This window comes from Nilaparvata lugens, chromosome 7, assembly GCF_014356525.2.
Source record: "Nilaparvata lugens isolate BPH chromosome 7, ASM1435652v1, whole genome shotgun sequence".
Classification (NCBI taxonomy): Eukaryota; Metazoa; Arthropoda; class Insecta; order Hemiptera; family Delphacidae; genus Nilaparvata; species Nilaparvata lugens.
In genome coordinates, this window is record NC_052510.1 from 27,750,690 (window position 1) to 27,775,200 (window position 24,511).

At 34.4% G+C, this 24,511-nt stretch overlaps 1 protein-coding gene across 1 annotated transcript in view; it reads right to left on the reverse strand.

The window, feature by feature from the left end:
• Positions 1-4,092: 4,092 nt before the first annotated feature.
• LOC111062424 (zinc finger protein 208) overlaps positions 4,093-24,511 on the reverse strand; it is a 28,844-nt gene continuing 8,425 nt past the window's right edge. Inside the window, exon 3 of the mRNA XM_039432430.1 lies at positions 4,093-15,236. Within this exon, the coding sequence (XP_039288364.1) occupies positions 10,536-15,236 (4,701 nt within the window). The 3' untranslated portion in view covers positions 4,093-10,535. The remainder of the gene's footprint in view (positions 15,237-24,511) is intronic.

The following is a 24,511-nucleotide window of genomic DNA, read 5'->3' on the forward strand; positions in this document are numbered from 1 at the left end:
AGGGAGGAGGTTTCTTGCTCACGAAGTGGACTTCAAATTCACCATCAATGTTGGAGAAATTCTCGGAGGAAGAGAAATCGTTTTCGTACAAGGATTTCGAAGCAGACAACTCCTTGGCTATCTTGGGATTGAATTGGCAACCTAGTACTGATCTGTTTCAGTTTTCAGTCAAGAGTGGTGAGGTCGTCGCTACTAAGCGTTCTATTCTGTCAGTGATGGCTCGTATCTATGATCCACTTGGTCTCTTGTCACCGTTTACATTATTTCTCAAGTGTCTTGTCCAGAAACTGTGGAAATTACGAGTGGATTGGGACGAGAAGCCGCCTGAGTCTATCTGCACTCTTTGGGAGAATTGTCAAAAAGAGTTGCCTCTATTGTTGAAATTTGCTGTTCCACGTCATGTTGGTTTGTTTCAGGATTCTCACATCAGTTTGATTGGTTTTTGTGACGCATCATTGTCTGGTTATGGTGCAGTTATCTATGTGAAGTTGCAGAAGGTGAGCGAGGAGCCAAGAGTTGTATTATTGTGTTCAAAGTCCAAGGTAGCACCATCTGAAGTTGTTTCAATACCTCGTTTGGAGTTGTGTGCGGCACTCTTGCTGGCAGAACTCATGAATTCAGTAGTCACTATTATTAGTGAACGTTGTCATGTGTCTCGTATTGCCGCACTCTCTGATTCGACAGTCACCTTGTGTTGGATTAATGCTCCATCCGCGAAATGGCAAACTTTTGTGGGTAATCGCGTCGCAAAAATACAGGATTCTTGTATACAGGAGTGGATGCATGTTGCCGGAATTGAAAATCCCGCTGATTGTTTGTCTAGAGGTTTATCACCAGTTGAGCTTGTGAACTTCCCGTTGTGGCTCTCAGGTCCATCATGGATAGCAGAGGACGAATGCTATTGGCCCGTCCAAACTCAAATGGAAGAGATAGTGGATCCACCAGAGGCGAAAAAACCGTCAGTGTTGACAGTCACAAAATCTCCTGATTGTAACAGCAATGCAGTATATTCATTGATTGGTCGTTGTTCAGATTATGGTCGTCTTTTGAGAATTGTAATTCTTGTTTCAAATTCTTACAAATCTTACCACAATCAGAAGAATCAGATTTCGATGTTGCTGAGAGGTATCTATGTAAAGTGGTACAGAAGATACATTTTCCATCTGAATTTGTGCAATTAGAGAAGGGAGAGGATTGTTCTATGCGCCTACGTCGCCTGTCATTGATAGAGGTGTGATTCGCGTCGGCGGTCGTTTGTCTCATGCTGGACTGGAATTTGAGACTAGTCATCAGATGATCTTACCAAAATCCGACACTTTCGTATCGATGTTGATTGATTATCATCACAAGAAGAATTGTCATGCTGGACCTTCGTTATTGTTGTCCTTGATCAGACAGAAATTCTGGATACTGTCTGCTTGCTCTATTATTCGTATTTGTGTCTTTAAGTGTAATCGTTGTTTCCGTATTCGACCTAGTAACTAAAATATATCCACTACCAACTTGATAGTTTTTTTCTTTCTCTTAGATTTTTTTTCTTTGTGTTGTTTTTTGGTGTTGGTGTTTTTTGTTCTTTTTGGCATGTCTGGATTTTTTTCCTTTCTGTGGTTTTTTCAGTTTTTTGTAACTTGGCTGAAAAATAGTTTTTCAGAGGCGGGGGTATGGTCTGGCCAGAGAATTCGAACTGTAGCGCCAAAATCCCAGACTGCAGTTCTGCCAATAGTAGGCTTGTGTTGCGCCAGCACAGACCGTCCAGCTGTTTTGCCTTGTCATCCTAGTTTTCAGTTAGTTTTGTTTTGTCAGTCGTTCTTGTCTTGTCACCCCGTTGTTGTGCAAGATCCAATTTGTATTTTGACATGTAATTTCGATCAGAAATTTCTTGTAAATGATTGTTTGAGTGTCGTGTGTGTGAATTATGAATATAACAGCGTAAATAGTTTTAAATTGAATTAATTTGAATCGGATTTGAATTTATAAAGAATCCAGTTTGAGCTTTGTTCAAAACACAGTGCAGAGCCTGCAAGTTGAACGTGAAAAGGCTGCCCAGAAGCGAGAACCTGTCTTTTTCCCCGATTTCATCCCACCCTGAACCTGATCAAAACACCTAATAAAGGCTTCGAAGGGGCAAGTAGTCAAGATTGGATTAAATCTGGTGAGTTTTTGCTCCTTTTTATTGTTCATTAATGCAGAGTTTAACTGTACAAATAACCTGGCTCAAATTGAAGATTAAATTTTGCCCCTCGTTTGTATTTGATTCTTTGAATAGTAAACTACAGTCCTCTGGTAGCTCTAGCCTGAGCTTTGTTCAGAACAGAACTATTTAGCTTGCTCTCAAAAAGTGTTTATTCCTTTTTCCAACATTCCGTAACCCGAGCATCTCTCGAAGACACAGCCCATGTAGGGCCCATTACAGCGTGAATACTAGCGTCAGGTGATAAATTTTCATAACGGCAAGGAAAGTTGTGTGAGTGCGCCACACTCTTTTTTATTTTTTTAGTTGTGTTTTTTATGTTATGGCCTAACAAATTTATAATCCTACTTCAGGACTCTTTCCTACGGTACTTTAAAGTTTAGATGTAATCCTTATGAGAGATTTGTGAGCTGGCCACACAGAAATAAAAATAAGCTGTTATAACAATTTGCGTCATCCAACAGCCTTCGATACATGTGTTTTTCAATTTTATTTGTACTGATTCTCAAAATTTTAATTCTTTATAATGTCGCGGTACGAACGACGTCCTAACTTGGGTCGTAGAACTCGAAATTCTGTAAATTCCCAGCAAGCTGCATTCAACTATAACTAAAAATATAAACTGCTGCACAACTAAATAAGCACATAGGAAGCCCATATTGAGATATAAATATGAATACTGATTGTTGGATAATTTTCAAGTTTTCATAGTGCTTCAGATTAAGATAAGGCTAAGCACATCTGAGGAGGCGCGGCTTGGTGGTACAAAGTGTTGATTTTACCTTATCACGCCGTTCCACACCATGCTCGATTCAGTGTGTGAGTTCTTCCATTCAAACCAATAAGCAAGAAGCACCTGGATGTAGAATGCCACATCGCTCCTCCTCAAGTGTGTATCCAGCTTAAGTTTGTCATGTGATGCATTAACTATTTGGCGGTACAAAGTTCGCCGGGCCAGCTAGTTCTGTATAAAAATTGATTTATCATACCTATATAGTTTGTGGAATTAAATAATGATCATTTGATATCCTACATTGAGCACTTAATTACCATCTCCCTCCTTTTAGACAAAAAGTATATAAATTCTGAAAAAATGAAATTTATTAACTATATTTATATTTTGGTTCATTGGTATATTAATAAACTTGAGTCATGAGGGGGGGGGCAAATTTATTTCTTGCCTCGGGTGGAATACAGCCTGTTTACGTCCCTGCATGGACGGAGCAGCTACATCTAGCTATAAACAAAAATTGACATGAAGCAAATATAGACATAGCTCAGATTCTCTTTGATGTTTACCGAGAATTTTTGATAGCTCATCTTCTGCTATATAGCAGAGAGAATAGGCTCATAATTGCTATATAGCAGATCTTCAGTATCACGCTTTGAACTTGTAGCAGAGCTATATATAGCTGTGCTACATAGTGTAAACCTAGCTTTAGTATTATAGTCCAGCGGCCCTCCGCCGGCCGATAGGCAAAGCTACAGGACCCGCACTTTATTTTGATTAGTTAGCCAAGTATTACCAATCATTTCTTTACAAACTAAAACTACAATCAGCCGCCATTTTGGATACAAGTATCATAGAAAATTGTTATTGATGCAATTTTTCTTGTTAAAAAGGCCTATAAAATTATATACCAGACAATGGGTGTTTACATTTGAAATATTTGAGTTAAAACCCTTAGTCACCCCCTTATGAGGGGTTGAAATACATTTGTACGTCAAAAGGTAGAATATTTGACCAATAACTACTTATCGTAGAATACCTACAGTATTATGGCCTATCTACAACAGTCCCCAACTTATTGAAGGGTTCCCATACATATGAATCACTCTATGTATTATACTAGAAACCTTGACAAGTAGGCTAGAGGGCTTTCGATAAATGAAAACAATAATACTCTTAAAATTTGAGTTTATTAACATCAAGTGGTTTGTCATGACTGATAATGGATAAATATGTTTTAGAAATCTTATTACCAATATTACAGTATATCATGTTAATACAGATGCTAGCAAAACTTGAAGTAGCCTACAGCTGAAAGAATATTTTCTGCAAGTCTATAAAGTTGACAAAAAAAATTCTGTAGCTAGACTTGAACGTAATTAAAATATTATTAGAATGCCTCTTGTAACAAAAATTACAAACTAATACAAGTGGTAATTACCACTAAATAATATGATAATGGAAAGTTCGATTCGAATTGGGACTTCAATCTATTTTGATATCAATAATTATGCTGGCACCTGTATCTAAAAAATATGTTTATATTAAGACTTAAGGTTAAATGGCAAATGCACTGCACAAATTATAGAACATTATGCAATACTATCAGAGTATTGCCAATACAAAATATGAAAACATTACATAAAAAACAAAATGATTATAATAATCATTAAAAATCACATTGAAATAAATGAAATACAATATACGGTACGTAATAATGCATAAAGGAATTAGGAAAATGTAACAATCACAATTTGATTCAAGTAAATGAGCTATTATTGCTCAATTCAACAAACAGGTGCTGCCAAACAAAATTGGGACAAATGGCCATTTCGATTATTGTAGAAAAAATTGTTTAATTGAAACAAAATGCTGAATAGGAGTAAGTATTAAACGCAGAATTTGTATAATATTAAATAAATATATTTGATCAATCAACAAGAAATAATTTGGTAGTATAATATTAAACCTAATAATAACCGTGAGTGTGTAGGCTCTCCCGGCCTGGCGCTTAGTTACCAAAAATCTAAATCGCCTAAATTCGAGATAGCAAAGTTTTGATTTCAGATTCGGATTCAGCGCCCTCGAATTAGTAAAATGGTTCGCGGGAACTCTAAAATAGTCGAAAATAAAAACTCTGTGAGCACTTTAATGTTATTAATGAAGAATTATATTTCTATGAAGAACTTGGTTGAACCTTTCTTGAAGCAAGAAAGTACTAGTACTGAACAATAATAATACCGGTGTTTCCCCAACATTTTTATTAGCTGTAGAATAAACATATTTCAATTTTTTACATAATTACATATTACGTGTTTACTATGATAATAGAAAGCTATATTAAAAACAGCCATAACTTCCTTTGTTTTAGGGTATTTTCGAAAATGGGACTTACGCGTTAACGAATTTGAGGTCGCTGAATTCAAATCTGAAATCAAAATTCCTCTATCTCCATTATTGGACGATTTAGATTTTGGTGAAGAGGATAGCCTTGAAAAGTATGACAGACCTGGCTAGCGTTGCTCACTACTAGTGTGTAGTGATTTTGCTCCGAGTCGTTCAAAGACACAGACCCTTTAGACCCGTATTAGACTAGGTAACCAAGCTGCATCACCGGTGACCCGACTAGTTGCTGGGTACTAGTTCTTATGGCGCTTATTATATTACAGTAACAGGTTGCGTCTCCAGCGTTTGGTGACTGACTGGCTACTCTGCCCCGTAACCAGACGAGTCACCGCTGGGTGACCAAGATTATCGCTGAGTATTGAATCAAATGGCACCTATTACACACAGTCACCACTTTTGCGTCATCACGACTGTATTTTTGTATTCTACGAGTTCAGTTTGTTTGATGCTAGTGTAGTGAGCGGTCGTAATGTCTGAAAAATATGAAGAAACGCTGCTTCTTGCTCTTTTGTTAAAGAAAAGTAGGTGACGGGCAAGGAAAATGCACGTGCATCCGATATTATCCCTTGGAGAAACAAAAGTTGTTTTATACCCTTTTCGACGAACTTTGTAATGATGAAAAGAAATTTTTCAATTAGGCCTTCATGAGAATGTTAAAATTATCCTTTTTGAATTGTTTTCACTAATAAAGGTAGACATAACCGGAACAAACACCAGAATGAGGAAATGTATTTCGCCAGAAGATAACTTGTAATTAATTTACTTTAAGGTAAGTAAAAAAAAAAAATTCTAAGTAAGTAAGTCAGTAGGTTTACTGGTGATGACTCACTCATGGCGACGTGGCTGGCTGGCTGTACAGTAACCGGTGAAACAACCGCTGGCGCGACCGGTGATGCCGTCTGGTTGCCTACTCTAATACGAGCCTAATTTTATTGAATAAAATGGATGCGGAAATTTCATCAGAAGGAAACCAGATGATAATTATATCATCTATGAATGCTAGAATGAATGAATATGGATATTGAGTAATTACTTTTACAAGTATGATCTTCATCAGAGAAAATTCAGTGGACAATCAACAAAAATGCTTTGTAAATAATGTATTTGTTGGAAAAAGTATGAATACATATAAGACTGTATACTGAATTAAATTTATAGAATTTAAAGTACATATAGTAGTTGATTAAGTGAATGAGTACTGACCATAAATACGTGGAAATATACAGTATTTGTAAAAATTCATACACACCCATATTATATCAACTTCATAGCTAATCAAGGATTTCACTTTGAGGTAGCATAAGACACAATAGTATAAAGCTACTTGCGGCTAGATGAAAGGAGTAGTTATGTTATATGATAATTATGAATTATTAACAGTTTCCTAAAATATATACTACTTGTAATATATTATTTGTTGCTGTAGTTTTTTTGTTCTATATATTGATTGACTTAATTTTCTTTTCAAGATATTGAAATATTGAGAGGCATCAATGAGTCGATTATTGGGATATTAAAACGTGGAATAAAAGCAGTTTTGGATGAGCCTTTTGTTATATCTCGATCATAATATTACTATAAGATTTTCAATTTAATTTTATTATTTTCAAAACAATGGAGCATAGGACGTTGTTATGTGAAGAATGAGAGTATTTTCCTATGATTAGATGATTTTGGATGATTGGAAGCATATGAACGATCAATATATTTGTTGCAAAAACAGAAAATACTCATACACTTCGTAATATAATCTTTCATTACATTACTATAAATAGGTACGTACAGATATATTCTCAATGAAAATTAGCACCAAAACCAGTTTTCAGGTTGGTATATATTATTTTCTTTTTCAGTCTCTAGATAAATAATAATAATCATTCAAATAAATTCTAAATAAAATTGTAAGCTGTAAACTGGATTATGGACTAGACATTTTCCAATCATAATTATTCATAAAATCCTGTCATTATTATCAAGATAAAATTCTTTAGAGCAGGATAATTTTTCAAATTTTTCTGCTAGTGATTATTTCAATTCATGAACTAGAAGCGATCTACAGTAACTTACTCAAATATGCATTTCTATATTTCATGAGGAATATTCAATAAACAAATTCTTCTATTTCACAAATTAATATTATCCATAGATATAATGTACAACATTCAATTCATTATCTCTAGCCTACTCACTCTATAGTTATATGTTTACAATATCATGCTTTGAAGTGAGATGATACCAAATATACCAGCTATGTTAAATTCAACGTAAATGTATTAATCATGAACGAGGAAACTCCCTGTACTTTGCTTTTCTTCTGAAGATAAACTACTGATTATAAAATAAGTTTTATCATTTTAAACCATCTCCTGAACTTGGCACATAGTACTCACAGTCATACATTATATAATTATTTACCGTACTCAACAAAAATAAAATAAATAACAAGTTACTATAATTGTAAAATTCATTGATTATTTTCATCATGTCAAATTTAATAAGAATATTAAAATCAGAAATTATATGTGGCTTCAATTATAATTTGTATTATAACTTAGCTCTAATAAAATTATTAATGCATTGCATTTAGTATGTTTTTATTGCTTGAAATTTCAATTTCATAGTTTCAATTCCAGAGAGGGTAATAAATTTATTAATTTTGAATTTCGTATTTGATGGGTAATTTATTGTGCATTGCTAATCTCATATAATTGGCATAGAGTTGGCCCTTCATCAAAATTGATCTTGGTTGATGAATTATTCTAGAAGTCACACGTCAAACTACCAAGCATTATAGTATTATACTATTCTAAAAAGTATCTATTATAGAGAATATTGACAATAATTCAATTTTTATACCGTAAACATCTATCCTATATCCCATAACCAATTCTACCTAAAATAGCATTGGTCCTAAAATAATCTAAATATGCATAGTATGTCCAAAATACACAGTCATATGTGATAGAAATTCATTAGCTAATATTATTGTATAACGCATACGTATAACGTATAATCACACATACCACATTTTTTCAAAGAAAATTGTTTTCCATTATTTTTTACACAATACATTTCTGGATATCAGTATCATCTCACCAAATAATACCATTTCGAAATTAATAGACATGTTACAAACTTTGTTTATATATCCATTCCATGTAATTATGTAATTTTTCTATGTTCTATGAGTTCTATGTACATACAGAAGCTATAACATGAGGAAACAATAACAAAGTTCGAAAAAAATCCTAAAACAAGAACAATTTTCAGCCCAATGGACAGATACTTAGGAGAAGCTAGTCACATTACAAAGAATAGTATAAAAATCTATCAAATAAGTAACTAAAAGATAAATAAAGTTTAATTGACCCTTATTATATGAGTGACAGTCTCTAGATTTGTAACTGCAAGAAAATACAATATTCATACATTTTATGGTGTTATCTTAAAACTTAAAAAAGCTATTTTCATTACAATCATTACATCTCTATAGATTCTAATCTTGTGTATACAAGAACGAATTCACCGTAAAAATGTGAAATCAATCAACCAAATACACCTAAAAATGTGAAAATATATCCATTCACATATTATTCGGTGATAATGGTAGTCAATTTTGAATATTTATCTAAGGCGTTGCAATTAATTACCTGAGAAGATTCATTGTTACAATCATCAGTGAAAATCATTAATTAAATTAAGTGAAAAGCTTTAAAAATTATAAACAGCGGAAAGCGTTATAAGATCAAAACAAGTTGAGGTAAAAAAATTACATTGAAATTTCCAAATTGGGTGAAAAGTTCAGGAATAATTCATCGAATTTAGTAACAGATTACTTTGAATCTATAACTGGCAATTTCAATGATGATTACTGTATGACAAAATAGTGTATTATCGTTAATATATAGGAAAATGAATAGTAACAATAGTTACTTTAAAACAACATCAATAGAATGCTCGTACTATTCTATAAATTGTACTGTGATATTAATTATTTCTATCAAATTGATTGAAACTGTTATTATTACTATTATTATCGGCTTGAAAGCAATAATATTGTACTTTGATGTTTTGTAAATACCGTTGTAGTCTATACGGTAACGATCCATTTAAAACATTGAATTGGGTTTTGATAAATAATCGAATGAAGAGGCACTATTGGCAACGGCAAGGTCACATATTTCTTTAATTAATATGAACATTGATATAAAGAATGAACATTTACGACACCCATAAAAATGTTATGTACGAATCAGCCATGCTTTAAACACTCAAAGGGTTAAAACACTAAACAGTCTTCAATAATCAAAATAATAAGAACGAAACACAAAACTTTTCTAAAGATAAATGAACATTGATGTCAAATACTGAGAAGACATTACGTTTGTTGGATTAACTCTATTAGTATTTGACATTATAATGGAAAACCTTTAACCATTTATAATAATATTGATACAAATATCAAAGCTGGATTTGCTATCATCATTAATAACATGTTGGTTAAAAGTAGACGAGGGAAAAATAAGACCTTAAACTTGTAATTATTATAAGACAATAAAATGAAAAATAAAACAAAATTCCAACACGAAAAAATAATGGAAAATATACATTAGTAAATGATTATGACAATGAATATATCAATATTATTTTACATTTTTGTATTTATGATAAATTTGCTAAAATCGAGTCAATTTTGAACTGCCCAAAAAAATAAGTAATTACATTGAATGCATGTTTTTATATTACAATAATTGGAATATTATAAATCTACTAATATCAGTTATACATTATAATCCTAAAATACTCTACCCAATATATCTTCTAAGCTAGACACAGAACTTGACTCAACAGACAACATCAATAAGTGGAAATACTAATTTATCATACATATGATAGAATAACATCGACTTACAAGGATAATAAGTATAAGTGTGATGTGGGGAAAAGTGGTACGTGTAACAATATAACAATCAGTATTGTTCTAACTAATGCTTTACATTTTGATTCCCAATGTAATTTGCAAACAATGTATAGTTTCCAATATAATGAAACATAAGAGTTGAACTAACACTTTTTGATTTCTATCAAAATGGAGCAATATTTTTTATATAGTAATTTCAATCTAAACAATAATAATTGATTCGAATTTCAACACCGATAGGAATATTCTATAATTAATTTGTATGCGTTAATTTAAGATGCATCAAGTTACTTGGTATGTTCTTTAGTGTGTTCGTCAAGTGACTCTTTTGTGATGAACTCCTTGTTGCATATGTGACAGGCGAACAAGTTGCTCTCGTGACTGTTGACATGCACCTTCAGGTAAAACTTGGAGCTGAATGTCTTCTGGCAAATGTGGCAAACGTGATCCGAGCTGTGACTGAGTTTGTGCACTTTCAATGCTTCGGCCGATTCAAACTTTTTCTCACATGAGTCACAAGCGTTTTGATGTTCATTGCTTTCGCAGGCGTTATTGTCAGGGCTTCTCACTTGTTCTCCTGTTTTTTTGTCGTCGTCAGAGCTAGTAGACGATGTTTTACAATTTTCCGTGATATTTTCTAATTTAGAGTTGTCATGATTTTCTTTGCTGGCCGGATTTGAAGAGTCAGTTTTGCAAGTTGTGCTGTCATTTTCAGAGTCATCAATTTGTGGCTTCTCCTCCAACTCCATCTCTTCCTCCTCCACTTCCATTTTCACAACTGCATCTTCAATATCTTCCTCTTCTTCAATCAACTCAGATTCGAATGCTTCCAAAGAAATGTCCTCTTCTTTAATTTCTATGTCATCATTATACTCCTCTTCAACTCCTTCATGTGTTTCCCTCATATGCTGTTTCAAACTAGCTTTAGATGGGAACATCTGGTTGCATTCATCACACGAATTAGTAAGCTTGGTGATGTGTGAATCCATATGTTGTTTGAGACGTCGATTGGTTGGAAATGTTTTGGTACAGATTTCACAAGTATATTCCTTGCCTGAATGGGTATCTTTATGGAAGTTGAGTCCGTTTTTTGAGTTAAAAACTTTGTTGCATACCTGGCAAGGATACTGTTTACCTTTATGCATGTCCATATGCAATTTAAGGCCTAGTTTTGACGTGAACGTTTTGCTGCACTGTTTACAATTCAAGTCATCTCCGTTATGCGTCTCAATATGAACTCTGTACACACATTTTTTTGTGAATGTTTCATCACAGTAGTCACAGCTGAGGTCCTTTTCCTGCTCGTTGCCTTCAAGATGCACTTTCAAGTAAGACTTGGTGGTGAAACTCTTGTGGCAGAAGTCGCAGGTGTGTTGCTCGCCGGTGTGACTTTCCACATGTATCCTCAGAGAACTCTTAGCTGAGAAGGTCTTGTCGCAAACAGTGCAAGGGTACCGCTTGCCTTCATGGTTGTCCATGTGCTGCCTGAGACCGTGTTTGGTGACGAACGTTTTGTTGCACTGCTTGCAAATAAGCTGCTCGTCGTCGTGACACTGTTCCAAGTGAACTTTGTACGCACAACGCCTTGTAAACTTCTCCGAACAATACTCGCAATCTATATTGCTCTCCTCATTATTTTCCAGATGAGTAGCTTTGTAGGATTTAGTGGTGAATGTACGGTTACAAAACTCGCAAGTCTTCTCTTCGTTATCGTGTATCGACAAGTGCAGTTTCAAGGCGTTATTGGTAGGGAACACCTTGTCACAAAGCTCACAGGGCAACTCTTTGTTCTCGTGATACTCCATGTGCAACTTGAGAGCCGAAACTGAGTTACACACCTTGTTGCAAAGTTTGCAAGTCAGCTTCTCTTCTTGATGGTTGTCGACTACATGCACTTTGTAAGCACACTTTTTCTCAAATCTTTGGTCGCAATATTCACAGACGATTGAAGTTGTATCTTCACTAGCATCCAGGTGGATTTTCAAAGCCGAACTTGATGTGAAACTACGACTACAATGCTCGCAGGTATTTTTCTCAAACACATACTCATCTCCGTGACCGTAGACATGTAGATTGAAACCTTCGCGAGATGTAAAGTTCTCATCACATAATTCACATTTGTAAATCTTCTTTTCTTTATCTTCTTGGTGGCTGTACGAATGCAATCGTAGTTTGTTTTCATCAGAGAAAGATTTATCACATAAAGTGCAAGGATGACTTTTCTCTTCTTCAACAACCTTGTTGTGAGAATTCATGTGTGACTCTAGATGACGTTTTTTAATGAAACTCTTGTTACACACACTGCAAGTATGCCGTCTGCGCTTGTGGAACTTCATGTGCAGCTTCAGATACGATTCAGTATTGAATGTTTTTTGGCAAATGTCACATTTAATTTCATTCTTCTCGGCATGAGCTTCCTGGTGCATTTTGTATGCACAACGGGAAGTGAACTTGTCCTCACAAATAGAACAAGAGATAGGTTTCTCTTCGTTGACATCTTGATGCATTCTTAAGTAGCCTTTCGATGAGAAACTTCGAGTACAAAATTCACAGATATTCTTGTCGCCACCGTGGATTTCCAAGTGTGCTTTCAGGTCGGCTTTGTTGGTGAAGTTTTCATTGCACACTTCGCAGGCTATGTTGTTGCCGTCATGACTACTCAAGTGAGCCTTGAAGTACCACTTGGTCGAGAAGGACTTGTCACACAGGTCGCAGGTATACTGCTTGCCTTCGTGTATGTCTAGATGCAGTTTGAGACCGACCTTGGTGGTGAAGCGTTTGTCACACACCTTGCAACTCAGCTCATCTCCATCGTGAGTCTCTGAATGCACGCGCATCGCACACTTGCGAGTGAAAGTGGCATCACACATCTCGCATGTGAAATGTTTTTCCTCCTGATTGTTGCTCTGATGTATTTTCAAGTAAGATTTAGTTGTAAAACTCTTCAAACAGAAGTCACACGTGTACTGTTCACCTGAATGACCATTTATGTGAATTTTCAAGGAGCTTTTCGCTGTGAAAGATTTTTCACAGAACTCACAAGGGTAGCGCTTGCCTTCATGACTGTCCATGTGCAGTTTCAGACCGGTTTTGGTAGTGAAATTCTTGTTGCAGATTTCGCAGTAATATCCCTTGCCCTCGTGACTGTCCATGTGCATTTTGAGACTGTAATTAGTCGTAAATGAACGCTTGCAGATCTCACAGGTCGGCTGCTTACCATCATGACTATCCATATGCACATTTAAATACCATTTGGAAGCGAAACTCTTGTTGCAAATGGTACACGAGTACTCTTTGCCCTCATGGGCATCAATATGCAGTTTGAGACCAACTTTGGTGGTGAATACTTTGTCACAAATCTTGCAAGTCAGCTGATCGCCACCATGGCTTTCCAGATGCACACGAAACGAACACTTCCTGTTGAACGTGTCGTTACAAAAGTAGCACGAGAAAAACTTCTGCTCACTAGCATCTTGATGTATTTTCAGATACGCCTTAGTGGAAAACCTTTTCAGACAAAATTCACAAGCAAACGACTCCCCAGTATGCATGTTCAGATGTATTTTCAACGAACTTCTAGCAGTGAATGTTTTATTACATACAACACAAGGATAACGTTTGCCTTCATGCGCTTCCATATGCAATTTCAAACCAGTCTTTGTGGTAAAATTTTTATCGCACTGTTCACACCTCAATACCTTTCCTGCATGCATTTCCATGTGAAGTTTCAGACTATAATTCGTTGTGAAAGTTTTATTGCACAAAGTGCAAATCGGTTGATTACCCTGATGACTGTGAAGGTGAGCGGTCAAGTACCATTTGGTAGTGAAGGTTTTGTTGCATAACTCGCAAGGATACTCCTTTCCCTCGTGCATGTCCATATGGAACTTGAGGCCAGCTTTCGAAGAGAAACTTCGCTCACAAAGTTCGCATGGATAATTCTTGCCCTCATGCATGTCAATATGCAGTTTCAGGCCAGCTTTCGTAGTGAAGCTCTTGTTGCATATTTTGCAAGTCAACTGTTCGCCCATATGACGTTCAAGATGTGCTTTGAACACACATTTTCTAGTGAATGACTCACTACAAAAGTAGCAGGTAATGTTTGTTTCTTCACTACCTTCTTGGTGCACTTTCAAATAGGACTTTGTTGTAAAGCTCTTGTTGCAATAAGTGCATGTATGCATTTCACCGCTGTGACAGTTCATATGCATTTTCAGGGTACTCTTGGCTGAGAACGACTTGTTACATACATCACACGTGTACTGTTTACCTTCATGAATGTCCATATGCAATTTCAAACTCATGCGTGTTGTAAAGCCCTTGCCACATAGGTTGCAAGTGTACATTATACCTTGATGACATCGCATATGGTCTCTGAAATACCATTTTGTAGCAAAACTTTTGTTACACAGTTGACAGGTGAACTGCTTGCCAATATGGATATTCATATGAAGCTTCAACCCATTCTTGGTAGTTAATGTTTTATTACAAACAGTACAAGGGTAGGTCTTACCTTCATGAATGTCCATATGAATTTTCCAACCAGCTCTAGTGGTGAAGGTCTTGTTGCATTTCTCGCAAGAAAACTCTTTGCCTTGATGAATGTGCTGATGCACTGTGTAGGATAGTCTGGAAGTGAACGTTTTGTTGCAAATATTGCAGGCGTATTCCGTTCCTTTGTGACTATCCATGTGTACTTTCAAATACCATATTGTTGTGAAACTTTTGAAACAAAGTCTACATCTGTAGCGTTTCCTGTTGCCGATTCGTGGAACATTTGAGGTGAATTTATTGCGCTCATGTAATCCATCATTCCAACCATTTATAAACATATTGGGTTCATGCTTACTGCTCTGTTGATGGAAGTCGGGTGGGAAGTGCTCAGCTGGATTCAGAGAGACAACTATTTCGGTCGAGTTGATGTTGTGACTGTTGTCTGGCTGCTTCTGCATATCTCTTCTGTAATCTGGCAACGATTGGCACTCCACCTGTTAACACACACACACATTCCAATTTATTCAAAAATATCTTGAAATAGTCAATTATTTTCACTGGGAACACCAGAAAAAATAATTTGTTTTCACTGGAAAAACATTATAATATAAGTAGTTCTGTGAACAGTAGACCTCGCGCAGTTACAAACCACGGCCTCCTCTAATACTGTCCATCAGAGTAAATTCTGTCCTGTCCGAGATAAATGGCTAATGGCTTTATTGACTAATAGCTGATTTGGCCGTTTGGGTTCGTGTATCGAGAATTCTAATAATCTGTTGTAAACAACTATCATCATCAAAAGCTAATTTCCTCGGGCAACTGTTCAGCCCGAGTTGAAAGCAGAGAAAGGTGGATAGAAAACGCTCAGCTACACTGAGTTATTAATTGCATGCGTCATTGCATGAAATTAATAATCCACACGACAGCTGATTAATCTATAATATAATTATTAAGGAAAGAATAGGCTTATACCACTACCTCCGTAAACAAAGCATTATGATGACGTCAGCACAGGTAGGGCTCTTACACCAATAAAAACACTAGCAGATATAGATCAGCTGAAATCAACAACTTTTAATTGGTGTAGGAGCCCTACCTGTACTGACGTCACCAGAATGCACTATGGCTTTGTTTACGGAGGTATTGGTTATCAGTGGCGAAGCTACCTATAACTAAAAGGGGAGTCTAAAGCTTATCGCTTGTCATTCAGAGCATATTTTTATTCAAAAGACAAAGAAGAAAACGGAGTTTGAAGCAAATACTTCACCAGATCACTACACTCATCCATTACTTAGAAATAAGAAATTATGCTAAAAGTTCAACAACAAATTGAAGATAAATCTGAAATTGAAAAAGTATTTAGTTTCATTATTGTTGAGTAAACCAAAGCATACCGCCAAAACCGAGTTGTAGGTTAAGAACAAGCCAAGTGTTACACGAGCCACACCCACAAATGCCACAAACCAACTGATTTATTTGAAATCTTCAAATTTTGAAAAGCATCGATGATCGATGTTTGAAGACGATTGTTTCGATGTCGACCTTTCGATACATCAAGATGTATTTCAACATCGATACGGAACTCGAACTATGAACCCAGCTGTAGAGCCTGGACTAGACTCCAAGAGCCTAGACTCCAAGTCCTACTACGAAGCTATGGTGCTACGTCACGTTGTCATAGCAACCATACAATACGCCACGCCCATTATGAATGAATTGAGTCTCGTGAGTAGAAGACTCACCATGTTGAATAAATAGATAGCACGTCTGCTGTCGGCCAGACAGAGCCACAGAACAGTTTGGAAGGCGGTCTGGCCAGCTCTTATCCAAATTTGCAAAGAAATAATATAATAAAAAATGATATTCACAACAATCATAATAAATTTAAGGAGTCTCAGACTCTTAGATTCCCCTTTAGCTTTGCCACTGGTGGTTATACTCGAACGCGATAGGAAATTCACGAATGACGCATCATTATGTCTGAACAACTAGACTGATTAACTAGAGATTTTGCATAGAGATTCTTAATTTATCGATTATAGTTATAGGCCTATTTTCAGTTCATCAAAATTTCAGTACGTTAAGTTTTCAGCCCGTCCAGTTTACGATTTGTCAGGTTTTCAGTTTCTTGTTCGTCAAGTTTTCATTTCAAAACACAAAATTTTTACCAGTGCAAAGCACTAAGATTTTATGAAATTTGACAGGTATGTTCCTTTTTGAATTGCGCTTCGTCGTATATATTTTTTAATTTTACATTTGCAGGATAATATAAAAGGAAAAGGAGTTTCCTCCAAAGTTCAATATTACTGTAAAAATCACAATAAAGAAAATTATTCATGATTAAGCTGTCGAGTGGATTATTTATTGAATGCAATGACACATGCAATTAATAACTCAATGGAGTTTAGCATTTTCTGCATTGTTGAGAACGATTTGGCATCGTTGCGGAGCTAGAAAAGGATAGCCATATCTGCTTTGTCGAATGATAGGCTAGGACAGCAACATCAAATATTGCCATTATAACGTGGACCTCACTATAGATAAATCTAGAGTGAATAAAGTAGCTGAATAAAGTAAATAGCTGTAAATAATTATCTGAACAGAGTTATTATTAAAATTATAATTAATTGATTGATAAAAATAGAAATAGGCCTTTAACTATCCTCGGTAAATGAAGAATCTTTATGAAAATTTCAAGTTAATCAGTTCAGTAGTTGAGAAGTGTAGTCCAGTAAATATAGACATAAAAAAGGGGGTGTGCTTGCAATTTAAATTGTAGTTTTGATTCTTCAATATATTATTTGGGTACATGAGAGAAGTCCAGAACCAATTTCTTTATGCAAAATTTCCTTGTGCTAGATACAGGATGGCCCAAAAACCTCGTATTTTCGGCTCATTTTCCAGTTTTCAGCTATTTCTGTCAAATCTCGTAATCGGACAGAAAAATTTGCTCTAGACTTTTTTCTAGATTATGAAATTCTGGATAAAATGAGATCATTCGGAACTCTTTATCTCCAATGAGTAGTGAGTTATGATTTTTCAAAAATTAGTGAAATTTGAATAAAAAATCAATTTTGTTGAATTTTAGTTTTTGATCAACAATATCTTCCGATTGTTAACATTCAGATGTATAATTCAAAATCCCTCTGGACGTATTTTTGTGTTCTACAATCTGAGATCAGGTAGAGCGCTCTATCTCATATAGATTTCCAGGTACACCTGACAACAATGCTCCTTGTATTGTGAAAAACACCTAATTTTCATCTTCAACCATCATCACCAACTACATTGCCCTCACATTGATATTTCGCACAATGATATAAGTTCATGAGATTATTTTCTACGAGAATCACCCGTTAGATACACTTCATTCTAGTATTTCCTAGTGGAGAGGCGCGCTTGAGGACACCTCAAGGATCAAAATTTCAAACCCTTATAACTTTTGACAAAATGCTCAGATTTCATCGTACTACATCTTATTCTTCTTGGCTCGTCAAGGCGGTCCAAAATCAAGCCCATATTCTAATACACAAAAAATGGCCAATTTCTATATTCAAAGCTATGTATATCGGTAACCCCTTATTATAAAAATCATAACTTGATCTTGAAAAGTACAATAGAATTTATGATTTCAAATATCTAAATGATATCATAGAAATAAATAATCATGGTGGGAATGAAATAAATCGACAAAGAACTGATATATTATTGAATGATTTCCAATTTCATCAATTGCAATGTAATTTCCAAGTTTATCAGGATCTGATAAATTGAATACTGGTATTGGATGAACTTTTTGAATTTAAGTTGAATCCTGATAGCATTGTCACTGACACAATCTATATTATATATATATATATATATATATATATATATATATATATATATATATATAAATGTCTGTTTGTGTGTTAGTTTGTTTGTTCCCTATAGACTTAAAAACTACTTGACAGAACGGCATGAATTTTTGGGGATATGTTGTGTGAAAATTGGGGATGGTTTCTAACCAAAAATTTTAATAGGGGGCTAATAATTATTAATACATTTTACAGACCCAGGTTTTGGCAATTCCAAAATAATGATGAAATGATAATGCCAAAAGATTATGATAATTAGCCCCCTATTTCCAAGCCTGAATAGCCGATTGCAGAGGGCTTCTGAATCTGATGCTGTAGTTTGCAGGTTCAAATCCCGTCACAGTCATCTTTTTTTGCTCCAACTTTTCTACTTTATTTATCATCAAGTGTTATTGTTCGTATTAAAGTTTTATCTTACAATATTTTTGGTTGGACTTCTATAGAAACTGTTTCCCGTATGTTCTGTGTTTGACCTGCGAAAAAGTTGATACACATGCAATGAAAAATGAGTAATGAAAAAGTTATTGATTTTAGAAACATTCAATGTGCGAAGAAAAATCTTATTAACGATTCAACATCAACAGAGAAAATTAAATTAAATAATCGAATAATAAATCGATAATAAATTAAATTAATTAAATAATCGAGTAGGCCTATGTCTATCAAGCTGAAAGTATGGATAAATTATTGCATTTGTGGAATAAAGTGTATTTATTTCAATAAAATTTATATTTAATAAAATACAAATGTCTTTAATCTGAAATTTAGATAGTATTCCATCCAATAAAAAATCTATACAGTAACAATAGTTACATTGTTAAGCTAGTATAAACTACTATGACCCAGGAAGAATCAATCTACATGTTATGACGTCATTTATTAGTTGTGGGGCCTGAAGTAATAGCAGGTATTGGTATTGGTATTGGTCGATAATTTATTTGTAGAACAGCTGTTTTGACGACTTGAAAAATCATCAAATTTCACAATTATTTACACAAAGGAAAATGTACTCTGAAAACAATAATATAAATACAATAGTATGATCGTAGTTTTAAATAATATTCAGCCGCCAATCGGCATTATGTTATTCCCCTAAATTATTCTCGTTTAAGAATGAGGCTTATAGATCAATGAGCAAGGAAAGTTGTGTGAGTGTACCACACCAGATTTTTAGGTTAGTTGACGTTTTTGATTTCTGTCAGCTGTTGTTGTGTTTTGGTGTCTGCATCTCACTGCCTTTTGTATCGCAGTTGAGATTCCATTGCCACTTGCGGTTTCGATTTTGTTTTTTTAGATATCCTTATAGATAAATAATCTATATTCATTTTTTGTAATCATTTTTAATTATCTTTTACATTTGTATTATCTTTCATTATATTAGTATTCTCGTCAGTATATGTGTGGCAGTATTTTTGAGTCACTTAGTCACTTCCTTCAAGCTTCTTTGTCTGAGCTACAACGTTGTCACAGAATAGGTACAGAATGGAAACTGTCAATAAAACGCCTATCCAACAAATGCTTACATGGCGCAAATACTAGACACGTCACGTGACCTTAGGAAGTTCCAATCCTGGTCTTTTGATTGGCTCGTGGCAGTGAACGAGATCAATTGATCCTGATCATTAAAGTGATCCGAACCTACCATCAATACTATAGTAAGGTCCACGTTATAATGGCAGTGTAGGAAGATAGGAGAAAAGGGTTGCCAGATCTCAGCCTTGCCACCCAAACAGCTGATACTGGTATATCTGATGAATTTAACTGTTCATTATTGTTGAAAATAGTTAATCATATTTTATTTGTCAAGAAAATATATTTTTTAAAGATGTAATAATAAATTTTTATGATTGAGATTAAATATTTTGTCAATTAGTTGAATTTCTACATTGTTGATAAACGATGTGGCAACATCGCAAAGCGTGAAAGAGATAGCGCTATCTGCTTTGTCGACTGATAGACATGGATAGCAACACCATTGCAAATCTCACACTGTCATTATAACATGGACCTCACTATATTACAATGCGGCGCTCCTAACAAGATGGCGGATTTTTGCGACAGGGTACTAGCCAAGTTTCCATACTGTATATGTATACTGTGACGTTGTGCTTCGTCTTCTTTCCTGTTCTTTTCACTATGTCGAGGTCCTAAATCTTTCTTTGGAACTTCAAGTATTTTAATGAAGTATGATTTCTGTTAACATTAATTTCGATAGATCAATTTGCGCTACACATCTCGCCCTTAACCAATTCAAAATTGATCCATTAGTTTGTGATTTATCTCAACTAAAAGTTTTGCGTCACAACCTTGCAGTGTACATGAACTTTTCTATCAGTATTGAGACCTCTTCATTCATTCAGTTTTCAATCCAAATTCATCTTGTTTTGGATTTCGCATCTAGCTTGCAATTCTGGATCTTTGCAATGCTACTCATTGAAAAATTGGTTTCTTCTACCACGACGTCTCGTATCTGGATACTCTACTACCGTACGTTCGAATTCCATTTCACCATTGCCCTTGGAGGGTCTTCGTCGGAGCTTTATCGGTTTCTTACAACAGTGATGGGTTCACTGTTGTCGGCCCAGATTCGTCTTGGAGTCCAGCTGGTCTCCAAAAACTTGGTTTCAGTGTCTCATCCTGATCTGCGCCTGCGCGGACACACTGGTGCTCATCTTCGCCTGCTGTTGTTTCGACCTTTCTGAGCTAAGTCCTTCCTCTAAACATTTTTTTTCTTAGTTCAAATTTTAATCTTTTCGATTTTCTAAGATCATGATATTGATATTTTCACATCACTTTAATTGTAGAAAAATATTCACTTTGGTTATAGATCTTGTGCTATCTCTTCTAAATTGAATATTTTGAGTTTAAAGTATATTTGCTCTCCCTTCCCAGACTTGTCTCAAATCTATCAATAATATTCAGTGAATCATTTTAATTGAGTGTTTTTCACCAATTTCAAAGCCTTCATCTTTTATTGGTGATTGTATCCTTTTGGTTTTTACAATCGATAATAATTAGTAATCTTTATAATAAAATAATTATTTACTTTTCAATTATTAATTTACATATTAATGTATTTTCATTTAAATTTCTAAGTGTTTAAATAGTCTCAAACTCATTCGATTGTTCAAGTTTCAATTCTATCTATCAAGTTTTAAGCTCATGAGCATTCAAATTCATATTATCTTATTGTTGTAACTCAATCTTCAAATATTTCAAACAATTGCAAGTTTTGAATATTACTCCTGGATTTTGTCATTGCTTAAGTTCAAGTAAGCAATCAGCATCATTCTTTTACTTGTATTTTACTAGTTTCGTTTGTGTCAATTTAGTCTCTTGAATCTTGCACCTTTGCAGGTCTTATGTATCGATTATTACTTCAACTTTGCGACTACTGTTCTTCAGCTTATTTGTTTAAATTCATTGTAAAACTTTTGAAGTTTTGTAATCGATCATCATTTCTTTGATTTTGAACTTTCTTATTCTTTTAAAACTTTTTATTACAAATTGTGCTGGATACAATGTTTTAATTACTATTGTATTTGTTACTTGAGCTCCTTTTTTAATTGAGCATTTAATTGTGATTTTCAATATTCAGTCTTTTCTCATTATTTATCAAGCCTTTTGATTAGATTTGGATTAACCTTAAGTTGTAATTATATTCAACCTTCCATTTGGTATTTTTTATTTCAATCTCAATCCTGAGTTACCATTTGCTGTATATGCCAATTTGCTTTCATTCAATACATAATTATTATGTAAGCACATTGGAATTTCCTCCTTACAAATTTATATGTGGATTTTTATTAGTTTCTGATAACCCTACTAAATTTCATAATCTACAAATTCACCTTTTATACAGTCCACCATTTTACTTGGACAAATTTCACATTTGGTTTTGAAGCAGCTATATCTAATATTTAAATTGAATTTAATTGTATCAAAATAGGCTAATGAGCTTTATCTTTTCTTCCTCTATTGAAAAAAAAAGAATGAATAACTTCAATATATATATATATATATAATATATATATATATATATATTATATATATATATATATATATATATATATATATATATATAAACTACTTGACAGAACGGCATGAAACTTTGGGAATATGTTGTGTGAATATTGAGGATGGTTTCTGACCTGAAATTTTAATAGGAGGGGCTAATAATAATTATTTATTATTCCATTACAAACCTGTTTGTAATGGATACCAGCTGTATAATAAACACGTCACTCTGTGATAAATTGTGTAATGGTATTAAAAAGGTAGTTTAGAGTTGAAGTTAGTGTAGTTGATTGGTACCAGCTGTAGATAATCGTTCCTTGGAAGACCTATACAAATAATTATCACTCCCTAATCATTGAGAAACTGGAAAATGTTGGAAAAATTATTCATCTCATAAAATAGAGTTGTTCATATTGCATTCATTAATTACTGAAGGATGACCGACTAGATTAATTTTTTTCCGAATTTAGCTTAGCTTATATCTATAAAAGGCTAAGCCCCGACAGACTGAAATCACACCACAGCCCAAACTACTGAGCTTAAAAACTTGAAACTTTGCACAATTGTTTATGGTAGCCTGAAAACATCCACTAAGAAAGGATTTTCAGAAATTTGCCCCCTTGAGAGAGCTGGGCCCCCCAAAAATTTTGTACTTTTTAACCGTTCATTTCACAGCAAAGTCAAGAGGAACTTTGTTCAGCTACGAAAAAAAATTAGATCGATGCAGAAAAATTCCGATCAGGAGCAGAGAGGACCAGGAGAGGAAATTTTTTGAAAATTTTCATGTAAAATCACACTACAGCTCAAACTAATTGGCCTACAGACTTAAAACTCTACACAAATATTCTTCAAACATGCTAGACGCGCACTAAGAACGGATTTTGAGATATTTTTCCTCGAAGGGTTTCAAAGGATGAAAAAGGATCCTATTTAGTAAGGTTATTTACATGATAAGGTGAATGCCATATGGAACTGAGATAATTGACACATGATATTCTAACATATGTTGTAATCATTGGAAAGCTTAAAATAATTTTATCAATCAGCTGATCGAATTTAATTTTCCATGAATCGAAAGCGCGAGCTTGCCACGTGTTTGTTCCATTGTTGTATGCTTGGCCAGTTCTGTTTGCGCCTTCTATCAGCTGTATATGGAGTTTCATACATTCCGATTAGAACAGAGCACAGAGATTTTCTTTGGTTAGGAGTTTGTTGATAATTCTTTTTTCAAATTCAAATTTTATTGCAAACAAAAATCACATTGACAAATTTCCTAATAGACAACAAGATCACAAAAACAAGATGTCAAACATAAACCTACATTTATTTTGTAGCACGGCCAGAAAAAGACAAACTTGAGTAGGTACTAGCCGTAAGTTCATTCAATATAACTCATATTTTTGTGTTAATATTTTGTGAACAAAAAGTACGAGTGGATGAGAGATGTGTGTAATTTCTTATATTTGATCTAAATGGTTATTCATATTGTAGTAGTCGGGGTCACTTCAATCAAAGTTTTTTATTTTGTAGCTAATACATTTCATACGTATTGATTGTCCATAATGTATCCAGTGTCTATAATGTAAGTGATTAGACTACTCAAAATTAATGGCTTACTGGTCCTTTATAGAATTTATAGTATTCCTGGTGATTGAGTCTGTCTTTTTTCAGCGTTGATTATTAATAATAAAGCTTTATTTACAACTAGCTTACCTGGCGAACTTCGTACCGCCAAAAAGTCAATGTATCTCATGTCACACTTTACTTTATTTGGTGAATCATGAAATTTATCTGACAATCAATATTTTCATTTACATCTGAATACGGACTTCCTATGTGCTTAGTCATGCAGCATTCATTATTCCCAAAACATATTCTTCTCAATCAATTGGTAG